Consider the following 15,751-nt stretch of genomic DNA (forward strand, 5'->3'; position numbering starts at 1 on the left):
TCATATTTTTGATGATTCTAACAGTATTTACTTAGCACCTAAACTTTTTGGCCAGTAGTTCGCATAGTGTTGAACTGAACCAATTTGAGTCTGAGAGAAGTCATCTTCATTTTCTCCTTCAATTAAAGCACATTCTTCAAGGAGTACCCCAGTCTATAACTAAAAGATTGAAAGATGTGATTTGCAAGGAAGAATCCTCTGCCCTAAATCAACCTAAAAGTTGATATCTGACGATAGGACCTGGTGCCCAAATGTCCTTTCATCTTTCTCGCCTCTTCCCTCTCAATATAAAAGTCCACCTTATTGTAAATTGAGCTACTGCTTGGCTCTGAAGTCGATAGCAATTCTGTTTCTTCTACTATGACCTCAGCTGTAAAAGTCAGAGCTGTGTGAAAGTACCCCCCCCTCCACATTAAGTAGCTTACAAATAATTTTTCATAATTGAGGTCTTCCTAAACACAATCTTTTCCCATCATCTACGCTGCTTCTTGCCATCCCCAAATTCGGGGCGGGGGGAATGCTTATTTAATGCTTAGGACAGCTGCTCAGGTACCAAGGGATGATAAAAAGAAAATGGTTTTTTGAGGAATAGGAAAATCAAGAGGAGGCTGCTGGCTTGGGGGGGGGGGGGAACAGTACCCCAACTCCATTATATTCTGCTTTTGACAGACACCGCCCAAACTATGAAACAAAAGTTGTTCCAACTAAAAAGTAAATAACAAATTCAATTAAATTTTGTATATCTCTGCTTTGCACAAGGTATATGAATAACTAGAGTCTATGGGAATGAACAATACACATTTTTTAAATGTTCCCGTGTGAACGAATCACTAAGCTTCTCTGACCCTGTCCGTCTCGCTCTGTGCTTACTCTTCCCATTTTGCTTCTCTGTCTGATTCTGGAGAAATAGAAGGAGCAGGAAAGGAAGTCCTTCTCAGACTTGAAAAAGGATAAGCAACCCGTGTTTCTTAATTTCTAACCAGCCTTAACACTTTATTAGAACGTGCATTCATAAACTAATCACCCACCTGACCGAAGCTTGAACCTAACAATGAATTTCGGAGATCACTACTCCCTTAGTCCAAGAATGGACATATCATTTTGATCTCTGAGATTTCCGCGTAATACACTGCTTTCCGGGGGGGGGGGGGGGGGGGGGGGTGTCCATTCCCGGATCAGGGAAGCGCAACCCCTCAGTTTTACCACCTTACTAGCCTAACTAGTCCATGCAGCTAGGAGACATCAATCCAAAACGTTTCATTCTTTATCGGATAAGAATTTCTTTCTTCCCCTTCATTGGTTCTCCCGCTTATATGCTTTGATTGAGATGAGATTCTGCTGGCTGATCTGTGTGCCCTACCCACAGAGATGCGTGTTACACTCGCGTGCGCCTTTTACCATAATTCGCTCTTTAGAGATCTAGCCACAATCGCTACTTAGCTGGTTGCGTGGTGAGTTCTTTTCACACAAAATACTCTCCTTTTCTCTTTCCTATATCCAGGACGTTATTATTCCGCGTTAAATGAGCTTAAGACAGTGGAGAGGAAAGGAACACGAAAATCCAGAACTGATTCTCAGACTGCGGGGTAAATTCACAGGCTGAGAAAGTGGAAATAGGGGTACAGAAACGTTCTTTTTGTATTTATCGCCCACTGAGGATAAAGAGGGGGCACTTCACCACAGAGAAATGCCAAAAAATTCTGAATTCATCATGTACTTTAACTTCTCCGACAGTCAGTCAGCCAATCAGTAAATAAGCATTTATATTAAGTACTGGGCCCAACACTGTACTCAGGGTTGGGGATACAAAGGCAAAAACAAGTCATTGCTCTTCAGTTTTCAAACTTAATGGGAGAGGGGAAGGGGAGGAGGAAAGATAACACACAAACAGCTATGGACAACAACCTATGTTCAGGATAAGTAGGAAGTGATCAACAGAGAGCTTGGGAAAGGTTTCCTATTGTAGAAGGTGGGATTATTCTTCCACTTCTTTGGATTTCGAGGTTAAATGACCCCCCCCACACACACACACACATACAAAGATAGAGACTGCCGTTCAAATAAGAAGTAGGAGAAGTGATGTATTAATAATCAAGACCTATCATTATTATTATTAGCCTTTTGAAATTTCTATGTGACTTTTTTGGACATTCCCTAAATAATTCACATATAACTTCTTTCCCCCAAAATTTGCATTTTGATCTCATTTGAATTTGCCTACAACCATAAAGTTAATTTTATTATTTTAAAAGTTACATGCTTCTGATTCATCTCACATGCCTTAGAAGAAAAGGAGAAAAAAAAAACTGCAAAGATTCTTAAGAAGGAAAGGATCTGCCTCTCTATCGTGTTCAAAAAGTTTTTACAAGCAAGTTTTGCAAATAGCAACTAACCCCGTGAGAGGAAGGGATCAGGGTAATCTATCATTTTTTTTTATTTTAGCTGATCTGCTGTTAGTTTAATTTTTTTTATTATCCTCCCAGTCCCAGATTAATATTTTGGATTTGTCCGTCTGGTATTTATTTACCCAAGAGTCCAGTCACAGGACAAAGGCTTGGATGTCACACTTATTTTATGAAAACTCTTGAAAAACATTACCCAGATTTTAATTTAATCTCGCACATCAATTTCAAGTCAAGTGACAAATTACTCCCCTGGAATTTTCCATCCTGGAATCTTTCTGGGGGTGGGGGAATTTATGATAATGTGTGTTTGCTATAGTGGAACAGCGTTTGTGTGCAGCCAGACTTGAGAAGCCGGGCTAGAGAATTGATTATAATCAGTATAAATGAATTGGTAATTTCAAGGAAAGTTAGCCAGAGGATCCTGGAGACAGATACAGACTTAGACTAAATCCTAAGAGTCACAGACAGAGAGAGATACCGAGATGATATTCGTCCAAACACGCTCATTGGCAAGATTATCTTCCCTATTAGGGTAGCACTATTTTTCCCTCCACCCAGCTCAGAGCCTAATTAGGCTCAGTTGGGCTCCCTAAAGCTCTGCTCTTGTGATATGTAGAAAAAGGAGAGACGGCAGGTGTCAGAGGACAGCGGTAGCTTCATCTGCCTCTGTTTCCTCTTTATCCACACCTTCCATTCACAGCTCAATTCACATACACCAGTCTGACACTTTCTGATATCTCAGGCCAGCCTGGGCAAGTTCACCACTTAGGAGAATTTAGGATTTTTTTCCCTTTTTTTCTCCTCCCCCCCCCCCCACTCTTGGAGCTTCCGGAAGTCACAGTCTCTCCCGCCTTATGCCCTTGCAGATTAAATGTAATGCTTCTCTTCCATCCACTCATCCTAGTAATCCAGGGTGCCTTCCTCCCCCTGTCATGCACATTGAGATTAAAGCCACCAACTCATAGAAGTCGCTTTCTCCCAGGAAATTCCCCCACTCCCCTGAGGGAAACTAATAAAAATAATTTGAAGACGGAGGACCAAACGCAAGGGAAAATAAAACGAGGGAATGGAGGAAGGGGGGGAAGGGGGAGGAAGCCAGATCTTAATTAGCTTTCACGCAGAAGATCAAGTTATGTAATATGTAACTAATTATAGCCACCTGCTTCCAAGGAAAATCCACTTGGGTCTCTGGACTGGGGAGAGACCTTAAGATTGAACGTCTCTTACGGTTGCACCTGCTCTTCCTACCCATAGGACACCTCCCGCACAGCCTGAGTCAGGGTGGACTGATAGTGGGGTCTCTGAAGCTCTTCGCTTAGAAACCCTGACACTTCTTTCTTTCCATAATCCCCACAGACTCCAGTCTCTCATCATGAGAGTTCTGAGAGACCTCTGTGGGACATAAAAAATGCAGAGCCATCCAGGGAGGTAGGAAGGCAGATAAATAATTTTAGAAAGAAAGTCGTCAGTTATATTTCAGCCCCAAACTGGGGTCTGGATTCGATAACCTGCTAGGGGCATGCCTATGTCCTTGGTGATAGATTCGTGTGGTTGCGTTTGCAGGGGACTCAAGGAAATGTCGCCTATGCAATAGCTGAGGGAAGCCATTTGAGGGTGATCATTGAGAGGAAATGTCACCCGACTGTGTTATCATACCACAAAAGTCAGAATCATAACTATCATTTCCCACATTCAGCCTTCCACTTAAAATGAAGATTTCCTTTCAACTTCATTTTAAGAACATGGAAGGAAACTATTAAAATTAGCTTCTCCTGTCATTTTTTTTCTTTTTTCCAAAAACCTCAGTCTTTTTTGTTTTTGCAGAGTTGCTTTTCTATGCCCTTCCAAGTCCCAACTAAAATCTCGCCTATTGGAAACTTTTCCAGAATCTCCTTACTTCTAGCACCTTCCCTCTCTGGATCATTTCCAATTTATCCTCTACATTGCTTAATTGTTGGTATGTTGTCTCTACCATCACATCAAGCCCCTTAAGTTCAGGGACCGTTTTGTTTAGATTTTACTTTGTATTCCCATGCTTAGTACAGTAGGCTCTTAACACATAGTAGGCTCTTAATTAATGTTTATTGCCTGATTCCCCCTCAGTCTGTCAGTGATTGCCCTGCTATATCTGTTTTGAATTATGGGGGAGTAAGGAAAGGTCTGAGTGACAAGGTATCTGGGGACATCCTAAAATTATTCATCACATCCTTTCATGTATTTTCTATAAAGTCTCATCATCTGCTGCTGGGACTAGGCCCAGAACTACACTACACACACACACACACACACACACACACACACACACACACACACAAACACACACACACACACTCCTGCCTGTAATTCAGAACTACACACACACACACACACACTCCTGCCTGTAATTGCAAGGTAGATATCAGAAACTGAAATATAGTTTGTGTGTGTTTTTAAGTTAGTAATAAGTTATTTCTCCCTCTCCCTGCTAATAAAAGTAAGTAGAAAAAGAAGCAAAGAAGAAAAATAGTTCTGCTAACCTATGAAGTTAAATTTACATTTCAGGTAAATCTAATTGTTTATCTCGTCTGTTTCAACATTCTGTCCATTTCTCACTACTTTACCTCCCCCCCCCCCCCCCAGCCCCAATCAATGCTATTCCTTCTCTTTGTCCAGAGGTAACTTCCTCTGCAAGCTTTTTTCGAGAGAAAACTCCGCGATTGCTCGCACCTCCCTAACCTCGGAGCAGCGAGCTCCTTGCCGTTTCCAGCTACCACACAGGGGTCAGAGAAGGGTTCCTATAGCTGTTTCTCACCCTTTCCATACCCCACCCCCCAGCCACTAACTGGTCTCTAAGGCTGCCACAATTCCGTGTCTGAACAGAACTCTTACCCCCCCGCTCCCCCCCCCCCCCCCCGCTCTGTTCTCTGTTCTCTCCACCTCCTTGTAAAGCTGGTCATTCTCTCCTCTCCACAGCTGGACGACAAAGAACATCTCACCTTCTGGAAAGACCGCTCGCATTTTTAGGTAGCTGGTGGTGAGCCGAATGATGGATGCCTTGTCTAGCTGAGAGGTGATGGCCGAAGGAAGGGGTAGCAACTTGGCCAGTTCATAAAATTCTCCATTTTCTTTTTCCCTCCTTGTCTTGGCTGCATTCTTGGACTTCTCCTTCATCGTGCCTCTGCTTTGGGCATATTCTATTAGTCGCGGCCCACTCTCCAAAACTCCAGGGTTCAGCGGCCGCTGCGCAGACGGGTTTAAATTTCTAGCAATGGACTGGTTCGTCAGGAATAAGTCGATCCTTCTGGCCGCGGGTGAATGAGGTGGAAGAAGACTAAGACCAATTCTCCGGAATAGACCAATTCGGGCATGTGAGAGATATAAAAGCAAGGGAGAGCAGCAATGGAGGGAGAGGAAGCTGAAGAGGGGTCAGATTAGAAGTTCAGTCTGTTAGGTGAAAGACCCCTGGATCAAGTCGAGAGAGGGAGACTTTTAAAAAGGCCTGGAGAAGCAGATTGGAGACACAGCTGTGGCGTTGGCAACAGGGTCTGAGGCTTCAGGAGGTCTTCTTACCCAGAGAGTTGATTTCTTGAGGCTTGGATAATTTACTATTATAAAGCAAAACCTGAGATTCTCTCTCTCTGGCTTCTTTTCCCTGCAGCAGCCCATCAAGAAACCATGCTCTGGAGTAGTTAGTGTCAATCAGCAATCCAATGATTCTCTCTCTCTCTCTCTCTCTCTCTCTCTCTCTCTCTCTTCCCTTGCCTCTCTCTCTCTCTCTCTCTCTCTCTCTCTCTCTCTCTCTCTCTCTCTCTCTCTCTCTCTCTCTTCCCCTTCCTTCTCTCCTTCTCTTCCCCTCCTTTTCCTGTGTATCCCCCTCCTATCTTTCTTATTCCTTTCTTCTTTTTTTAAAATTGGTGGGGGTGAAAATATGAAAAAAAGAGGAAAATTGGATTTGTTTCGTCCTTAACTAAGGGGGAAAACTGTCTCAAAACCCTAGGCCGGTGAATAAAAGGCAATCCCAAACGGCGGCAGCAGTCTTAGTAGCAGTAGCAAGAGTAGGTAAAGTCAATGAATGAGAGTCCGAGTGGAGCTGAGGAGGGGTGTTGGTCAAAACCAGCAGCTCTCTTTTCCTGGCGCTCCTGCCTGGGAGATTCCGCTCCGAAAGGAGGACTGTGTGTCGGTTTGTTTTTCTTCCACGTGCTTATGAGCTATGTTTGTTTATTACAGACCTGCCTTCCTGTGGAGTTCGACAGTTCCCTCTTGCTCTGCGAAAAGAAAGGGGAGAAGAAGAGAGATGGGGGGGGGGGGGTGTAGAGAGGCAGGTGACGAATGAATCTCTCTTCTTCGACATTCCTTCTTCCCAAAAGTCACATGACAGTTTCTATGTTTCCACTTTGGTAATTTCCCCCAAGACATCCAAGAGGTCCTGATATGTTAAAGAATTCTTCCTGCTTACATACACAACATTACACATATCCTACATATATACATATATATGTATATATATATATATATGACAAGGAATAGCTTATGAGAAATCATTGAAGGAAATTATGGGAGAAAAGAGAAGAGGAGGAGGAAAAAGAGTAAGAGAAAAAAGGAGTAAAGGAAGGAGAAGGAGAAAGATCAAGGGAAGGATCTTGCTAAGACCCTATGGAGAAAGACTAGAGAAAAGCAGAAATAAAAAGGAGGGAAGAGAGGAATCAGAGGAGTGGTGGATAAATAGCAGAGGTATGGGAGAAATATGGGAGAAAAGAAAAGAGGAAGGCTAAGACAAAAAATTAATTTTTGATTTGGAAATGTTTCATACTAAAACTGACCTCTGCCCTCCAACCCAACATTACCTATCTCCCACTTATAAATGGGAAATGGTGAAAACAAATCTGGCCCACTCCCCTTTCTCCTCCCTCCCTCCTAACTTCATTGGTATAAGAGGAAAGAGGGAGGGACAGAAGAAAGTAGATTGTAGAAAGGAAAGTCTATTTCTCTTGTCTCCTTTCTTCCTATCTAATGGCCTTTTAGCAGGAGACCAACCCCCCCCCCCCCAACAGTCTCTCCCCACCACTTCCATATTCATGAATAGAGGGAAATTCTGAAATGAAACTTTCAGAGTGTTCTTTAATCAAGAAACAAGGACATAACAAAGTCAATTAAGTCTTGTTAAGTAGAGGATAGAAGACAGCAGCTTAATGCTTAATAAGATATCTCTTTCTGGGAAGTGACTTACTGGGAGGCCTTAGAGAAACTAGAGAAGAAAAATGGGTAGAAGAAAAAATGATTATCTGATTGTATAATCTTGCTGGCCTAGATGACTTTTGACATAGTATGGAGGCTTCGGAGGTTGTATTTTCTGGAGTGTCAAGCCATTGTAGATTCTAAAAAGAGCTTTGCAGTAGCTCAGGGATGGAACCTTTTTCTTTTATTCCTTCTCTTCTTCTTCTCTCTTGTCTGCTATAATTTCCTTGTATGATTTCTCATAAACTATTCCCTGTCTTATATTTCCATACATCCTTGTTAGTTCACTAGTCTATTCTCTGCTGACTTCCAGGAGAGATTTCAAACAAGAGACGGAAGGTGTATACAATTACATTATTAGGAAGGGAGCACTCCTAAGATGGGGTTAGCCTGGGGACCTGATGTTTCTCTTAGGAACAACCAAACTGGAATCAGGGTGAACGCTGTTGTTTAGCAACTCGTAATCTGAACATATGGGATTACTGAAACTATATTGTACATAGCTATTTATAATACAGGCACACAGCATATTAATACACAACTGTCTTACACACATCTCTGAGCAATTCTTTCATGGGGCAGGTGGGCAGGGTTAAAATAAAAATCTCTTGGTGCTCCAGTGTCTGCCTGTTTCCAGCGATTGGTATGCTCACTGAATATTTTGGCCTCCCATGACAGATACAGGTCCTATATCTGGAGTGGAAGAAATCTGTGAATGATTTCTTTCTCTCTTAATAGTTCCCTTGTATCTAAAACCTGCCTTTCCTAGTATAGTTGTGAGATAGCTTCACTGAAATCTTCCCCAAATGCCTCAGTTTTTTTGAAGATTTATCTTCTAGCAGAAGCTAGAAAAACCTTCAATACAGCCCTGGTTATGAACTAACTATGTCTCTAATTCAGGGACTAGCCTAGTTCATCACCAGATGGGCTTCAGGGAGATGAACTTTTGTCTTATCACAAATTTATTTCATAGTCTCCCAAAGAAGTCATAGAGAAGCTGCCATATAAGTTGGTGGAGGGAATCATAGAACATTGAACTACTGAAATAAAGTGTGAGAAAAGACTTTTTTACTTGAAAGTACCATGTAAATGAGAGCTGTGGCCTGCACATGTGTGCACATGCATGCACTCTACATTTAGTTAAACTGATCTGCCTATTGGAAAAGAGTAATAATAGTTGATGTTTATGTATAACATAGTAAGAGCTTTCCATTCACAATAGCCCTGTGGAGTATATTCCCAGTGTAAATATCATTAAGCCCATTTGGCAGAGGAGAAAGCTGACTTTCACAATGGCTTCAATTAACTAACCCACAGTAACAAAAAAGGACATGTGCAGCTAGGACTTCAGATTCAGTGCCCTTTCTTTACAATATTTAACCAGCTCATGGAAACTCATGTCCCTATAAGTAAATGATGTTTTTATATGAGTGTGCATATATTGTTTTGGAGACTGTCTTCAACCCCTATTTTAATACTACAGTATAGGGCCTACTATGAATCAAGTTATTTATTACTGTGTTCTTATCTAAAAAGTTGTGTGAGGTAGAAAGAGCATTGAAGTCAAGATTCAAGATGTGAGTTCAAATCCTTCTTCTGATACTAGGCATATGACTGAATAAGTCACAACTTTTCTAAGTCTTCTTAATTGTAAAATGGGGGCAATGATGCCTGTATTACCTAACTCACAATAGTACCTGTGCTCCCTACCTCCTTGTGAGAATCAAATAAGCCAATGCATGCTGGGTTTCAAAAATCTTAAAAGTACTACAAAACTTCATTTAGTAGTAGTAGTAGTTAGTGGTGGTAGTGGTAGTAGTAATAGTAGTAGTAGTAGTAGTAGTAGTAGTAGTAGTAGGAGGAGGAGGAGGAGGAGGAGGAGGAGGAGGAGGAGGAAAGAAAATAAACACCAGAGAATTTCAGTTCAAGTTTTGGTTCAGTTATTTTAAAAGGGATTTTTTAAAAAACCTATCTTTCTGTAAGTGAGCACTTCCTCCACTAACAAATATATATTTTTATCCCTACATAAATGGGGACTAGTTCTTAGAGAGAATTAGTTCACAAATGTTCTAGTTTAATTTTTCTTACCTTTGTGAATATGTTGGAAAGTGGGTATTCTCTTCTAAGAGAATGTGTCTCATTTTTGCAAACTCATCAGTTAGTTCCCTTCCTTAGGTTTTCTTTAATATTCTCTTTCCCTTCACTCAGGAATCTTGGACTATTTTCTGTTCCTCATTTTCCTCCCTTTCTTTTCAAACTCTAGCAGAACTTCCCAAATTCTCCATTTGTGGATGTTCTGATGCTTCATTTATTTTGATGAGGAGAATTCATTCCTTGTTTAAATGAGGATTATCCTGATCACATAATAAAACTTAAACTAAACTAAAAATCTAGTGTTAGGAAGAAAAATCTCATCTGATCTCAATTCCAATTTTCTTGAAGTCTAAAGGGGAAAGCACTATAATATTTTTAGCTTTAGTAACTATCTGCCTATGATCTGTACTCCAAAATCTAGCCTGAAATTTATTTAATTAATAAACATGAATTCTTAAATTCTGAAGATTACAACTAAGAAGGACCTTTTAGATATCAAGTAGATCAAACACCTTAATAGTAAGGCAATTAAGGCCAGGAAAGTCAAAATGATGCCCAAAGTAATTGTTAGTTGACAGAGCTGAATCTAGAAGAACTCAGATCCACTAAGCTTGCAGTTCATTTATCTGATATTCACAATCATCTTCTCCAGGTCTAAGCAAATCTTTCCACAGTCACATGCAAATGTTTCTCTAGACTTCTCCCATTGCACCATCTCTGCATCTGTCTGTTTAGGTCCAGGGGCTCCAAATAACCTTTGTTGCAAAGTAACAACAGATGAAAGTGTCTGAGTCATAGAAGCTGGAAGGAGATAAAAACTTAACAGTGGAAAGATTTTTGAGACATCTCTGTCCAAAGAAAGACACTTTTGCTAAATCCATCAATGCATGAGGGAATCTTTTGCAGGTATCTTTTTCTGCAGGTAGCAGCAATCTTGGTCAATGGTCACTGCAATTTGCAGTGCCTCCTTGATTCTTGAATCCTTTGCCATGGAGGAAATGCATTCGTTTTACTTTTAGTGATACAGGAATACAAGCACTTGCTTAGCAATACTGAACCACATGTTCATGAGAATGCAGCTGCTCTGATTCACTGACCCTCAGAATAAACTTAAAGACCAGAGGAAATTGAAGTGAAGAGGTAGTGAAAACCACTAAGGCCCAGCCCTATTCCAACAGAACTAATTGTCTGCTTTACTGATTATGGAGTAACCTTGGGATCAAAATTCTCTTGCCTGAAGGAGATTTAAGAGGGTTTAAGCAAAGGGAACCAGACAAGAGAGAATAGGGAAGAGAGACCATAGATTCACTCTTCTGTGTCAGCCTCAAGTAGTCAGATCACTGAAGGAGGATTTCTCATTTGACAGACTTCTAATTTTTTTTACTCAGTTACTTATACAGGTATTCATTCTCTTTATTCAGAATTTACCAAACCCATTCCTCTCCCCTTCCCTTCCCCCCTCTCCTTTACTCCACCTCCTAGCTTTCACATCTTTAGAAATTTTAAATCAGAAAACCGATCTGGAAGGAATTGCGACCTTGAAAGGGAAAGAAAGTGGATCTGTGTCTCTCAACATCTGGTTCGACTTTACCCTTCAGATGCCCCCAAACTGCCCCCCTCCCACAGTTCTTCTATATTCCTTCCTTACCTGCTGCACAGCTTTTGCGGAAATTTATTTCAGCGGGGATCATAGATCAAGAAGATAAAATTCACAGATGTTTATATAGATAAATTATGGCTTTGCTGGGAAGGCAGTCCCTTGGTTGTTGATAATGCTATAGTTATACAATGTTATATTTTGTGGGGGAGGGTAGAATTACTACCACTTCTGGCATTGGAATAGGAAGGGAGAGATTTCAAAGATACATCTCCATCCAACCCCCTAAGGTGAAATTTAAAGACAAAACAAGTGATGACAACCAAAAGTCAAGGCACTTTCTAATTCTTTGCTTCTGAGTTGTCTCTCCGTGGATGCCCAAGGCTGAGATTCAACATACTGCCAAGTAAAGTGGAAAATGAATCAATTACATGGCTATTCCACCCAACTCTTTTCACCTCATGAAAAAACTCTTTACCTCACTGATATTTCAAACAAGAGGTGGGTGAGGATTTTGTTTGTTTGTTTGCTTGCTTGCTTTTTTTTGGAGACTGGGAAGATTTTTTCTGAACGATTTCATCAATTCTTCACTTCAGTCTTATAATCATCTGTCACAAGATAGTATTTCTGTCCATAGAAAGGTCTATTAAAGAAAACATTAATACCCAGTAATAAAATGTCATTTGCCTTAAAATATCTTAAAATTACAGGTATTTGGAAATATTTGTTCTTTTTGATGCAGGATTATAGCAATATTTACACTTCTCTAAAATTCAGTAAAGGACTTGTAAAAGAACAAAGATCTTTTTATTTTAAAAAAAATTCTTTCAATGAAAGCTATCCCTTTAGTGAAAGTGCTTCACTTAGACTGTTCCTTGTTTAATTAATTATCTTACTACTTCACAGGGAACCAAAGTAAATCATCCCTCATTGGTGAAGAAAAGAACAACCAAAGCAAACAAATAATAATTAAGAAGCCCAGAGTTCAGTGCAGCTCCTTTATCTACAGTTATTTCTTCCAGTCAAAGAAAATTATCCCAGGTTAAGAGTTTAATGGCTGAAAGGGGTAAGTAAATACGTTTGGTTCTCCTGCCTTCAAAACTTAAAACATGAAAAAAAAAAGAGAACCTTATGTTCCTCTTCACTCTTCTGTCTTTTCCTTTCATTAAGAAAGCTTCGGAATCTTGGTGAGAGAATACTTATACTCCCAATCACCTCGGCTGTTTATTTTCTGGGCAAATTTACGTAGGGTTAGCTCAAAGCTAACTTTCCTCTTTATTTTTGCAAAGGGACAAAAACTATCGTCCCTTCATTCTTCTCTTTCATGGTCAGGGCTAAGGTTTTAGCATCCTAGGACTCGAAGTAAGGCGAAGGGGAAGGTAGGGGGGTGGGAAAAGAAAGAATTAAAGGGAAGAAAGAGGAGAAAATAGTAATGTTTGAGATCAGAAAAATAATCTCTCACCAAACATAAATGAATATGGGGATGAATAAATGCTCCTTTCTTCTCTTTCTGCCTTAGGTTAATATGTTTAACTGGACAAAACCCGTTAATGCCACTGATGTTAGAGTGATTAGATAAACCAGCAAAAGAGTGAATCTAATTAGAGCTCGAAGAGACGATTCGTAGTTTCATAAATTTTGGCAAAACCTTTAACTCCCTAGATAATCTTTCTTCCCATCCCCCCCCCCCTTTTGGACACTCCAGTCCTACAAAAGAACCCTTAATCGCTCAATTTCAAGAGAAAGTGCCAAGACACTCAAGAAAAAAAACAATGTGCTCCATCCGCAGAGCCGAGATGGAATAGAGAATAATAGAGGTGGTGCGAAGGGGCAGCTTTTTTGCTCCTCTAACTGTCCAAAAGGAAAGATAGTTCAGTCAGGTGGCGTAGAGATGGCACTAGCTCTGACTCCTTAGGTTCATACCCGACCACAAAGTTTATATTTACCTTTCAACCTCTCGTCCTCTTCTGAGAGAAATCTACGTCCCACTTTAAAGGAAACACCGTTTTCACAAATCCCGCTCCCAAGAAAAGGCAGTTCATCTGCTCTCTGCTAAGACCTGGCTTTACTTCAACAAAACGGTCCCTAAAGTCTACAGCTAAACTAGGCAGAGATGAGAGAGGGGAGGTAATTCCCATTTGAAAAAGAGCTGTTTAAAAAAAAATCAGGAATCAACCGTGAAATACCTCAGGGGTTAGACCAACAATGCAATATATTTTAAACCAGAAAAACAAAACAGTTCGTTAGCTAGATTCGAAATATAGTAGTCATTTTTAGTTTGTGAAGTCCTAAAAAATGAACATAAAAAAATCCTTCGAGATCTTCACCCCCTCGCCCCCAAGCCCGAAAATTTCTGTCAGTTTTCAAGTAGGCAGATCACTGAAGGATCATCTCAACAGAGTTCTTATTTTTTACACGTTTATCGTAATGGTTGGCATTCTCTATACACAGATTTTACCAACCTTTCCTTTCTTTTTTTGAGCATGAAAGTATAAACTAGTCCGATAGTGATTTTTTTTTTGACTTGCAAGTAGTTTTGATCGTAAAGAAAGCAGCTAAAATAACGGCCTCGCCAGAAAACTAAGCATAAGGAGGGGAGAGCCACAGCATATTCGGAAGTGAAAATCGGGTAACTACTAAGTAAAGGTTGGGGCCACATGTGAAATCCTTCTCAGGCACGTCGTGCAAGAATAAAAATTTCCAAAGAAATTTTTTTTGTCGTTATACAGATATTCAATCTATTGTAAATGAGAGGGAAAATTTGACTATAAAATCTCCAGACAATCCTTAAAAAGCTTTAGTTAGGTGTGCTTGCTTGTTTGGGTTTTTTTTAAGGGTTTATTTTGAAAGCAATCACTTCTTGAGTTCTCTGGGAACGCTTTAAGTAGAGAGATCGGTGTAGGTAAAGTTGGAGAGTTCTTATGACTCCAGCGGGCTCATCGCCCAGAGGGAATGAAGGAAGAGAACAAAATCCCTTGGTTGGCTTGTATTTATACTGAATTCTGTTTCGGAATACTGCTGGGTTCTGGGGTGGGGGTAGGGGTAATACAGTTCCCAAACATCTTAACTTGGGCTTCCCCTGAAAACCTGGGAGGCCGGCAAAGTTTCTTAAGCTCTTTCACAAGCTTGCAGGGGCTGTATCTTAATTTAAAAAAAAATTCTTATCTGTTTTTGATGGACTTGGAGAGCCAGAAAGGAGGTCATGTAGGGGCTGATCAGGGTTTGGGGTTTTTTTGGGTTTTTTTAAATCTCTGGTAAAATTCAAGGAAATACTTGACTAGCCCCAGAAATATTCTCAGGCTAAGAAATAGCCAATCACTTTTGACCTAGGCATACAGTCTAGTTTTCCCTCTTTCTCCCTGGGCCCAATAGTTCTTTGCTAAGAAGAATGTATCTGGGAAGGGGGATGAGCAGATCCTTGGGTTTGAGAGAAATGTAAAATGGTCCTAGTCTTTTCCCTTACACTAGCTGAGAGAGAATGGGAATAGAAAAGAGGCCTGAGTTCAAATTCAGCTTCAAACACTTGACATGTATTAGCTGTGTGATCTTGGACAAGTCACTAAACCCTGACTGCCTTGCAGTCCTGGGCAATCTCCAGTTGTTCTAATTTATATTTGGCCACTGAATGTAGGAGAAGACCAGACTGGTGACTTTGCACAGCACCCCCTCACTCAAATCCAATTCATGTGCATGTCATGGCATCATTTCCCTGATGTTGTGGTCTTCTTTAAGAATGAAAGACAAAAAAAATCACCCCAGTCACACCCTCTGGGTCTGAAGTTCACAATCACAATTGTATATGGCCAACAGATGTGTTTTAGACTTGGTTCCAAACTTTGGGCATCATCTTTCTGCCTGTACCTGTCCTGTTCACTGAGTTTCTGCTTTCCTAAAAACTTCTGATCAGATTGTTTTTATCAAGAAAGTAGCCAGAAGGAGCTAAGAAATGCATTCTCTCTGGTAGAAGGGTTGAAGTGTACTGAGAGGGGAAGAGAATGAATTATTATCAAGCTGATTAAAAGCAGAAAGCTTTGCTCCCTGAGACAATTGCTAGTGTCTGGCACAACTGGGATAATTTATCCTTGAAGGAAGAGGAGTTCCATAAATCCCAAACCCTTAATAGCTCAATAAGTTGCCTCAAGGTCCCATTTCACCTGTGCTTTTTTTTGTTTATTTATTTTGGAAGGTTGAGTTTTATTACTTATGCTCAAACTCTGAGGAACTCAAGCTGGATCAAAATCCTATATAAAAGACACTAGGAAATTATATGACTGAATGTGAATATTACTATTAGAAAAATTATTCCCCCAAGGCATCCAGTTCAGTCACAGGACACCACAACATAGACACCCACCAATTCAGAGGTTGAAGAGCATAGAAGAAGATGGAGGTTTAGTTATACCTTTGCCTCTAAGATAAAGGACAATCGAGAATTAAATCA

At 40.5% G+C, this 15,751-nt stretch overlaps 1 protein-coding gene across 1 annotated transcript in view; it reads right to left on the reverse strand.

Annotated features, from left to right (window-relative positions):
• SIM2 (SIM bHLH transcription factor 2) overlaps positions 1 to 6,128 on the reverse strand; it is a 76,423-nt gene extending 70,295 nt beyond the window's left edge. The window contains exon 1 of the mRNA XM_074213938.1: positions 5,381 to 6,128. Within this exon, the coding sequence (XP_074070039.1) occupies positions 5,381 to 5,555 (175 nt within the window). The 5' untranslated portion in view covers positions 5,556 to 6,128. The remainder of the gene's footprint in view (positions 1 to 5,380) is intronic.
• Between the last annotated feature and the right edge of the window lie 9,623 nt (positions 6,129 to 15,751).

The sequence above is a fragment of the Macrotis lagotis genome, chromosome 1, assembly GCF_037893015.1.
Source record: "Macrotis lagotis isolate mMagLag1 chromosome 1, bilby.v1.9.chrom.fasta, whole genome shotgun sequence".
NCBI lineage: Eukaryota > Metazoa > Chordata > Mammalia > Peramelemorphia > Peramelidae > Macrotis > Macrotis lagotis.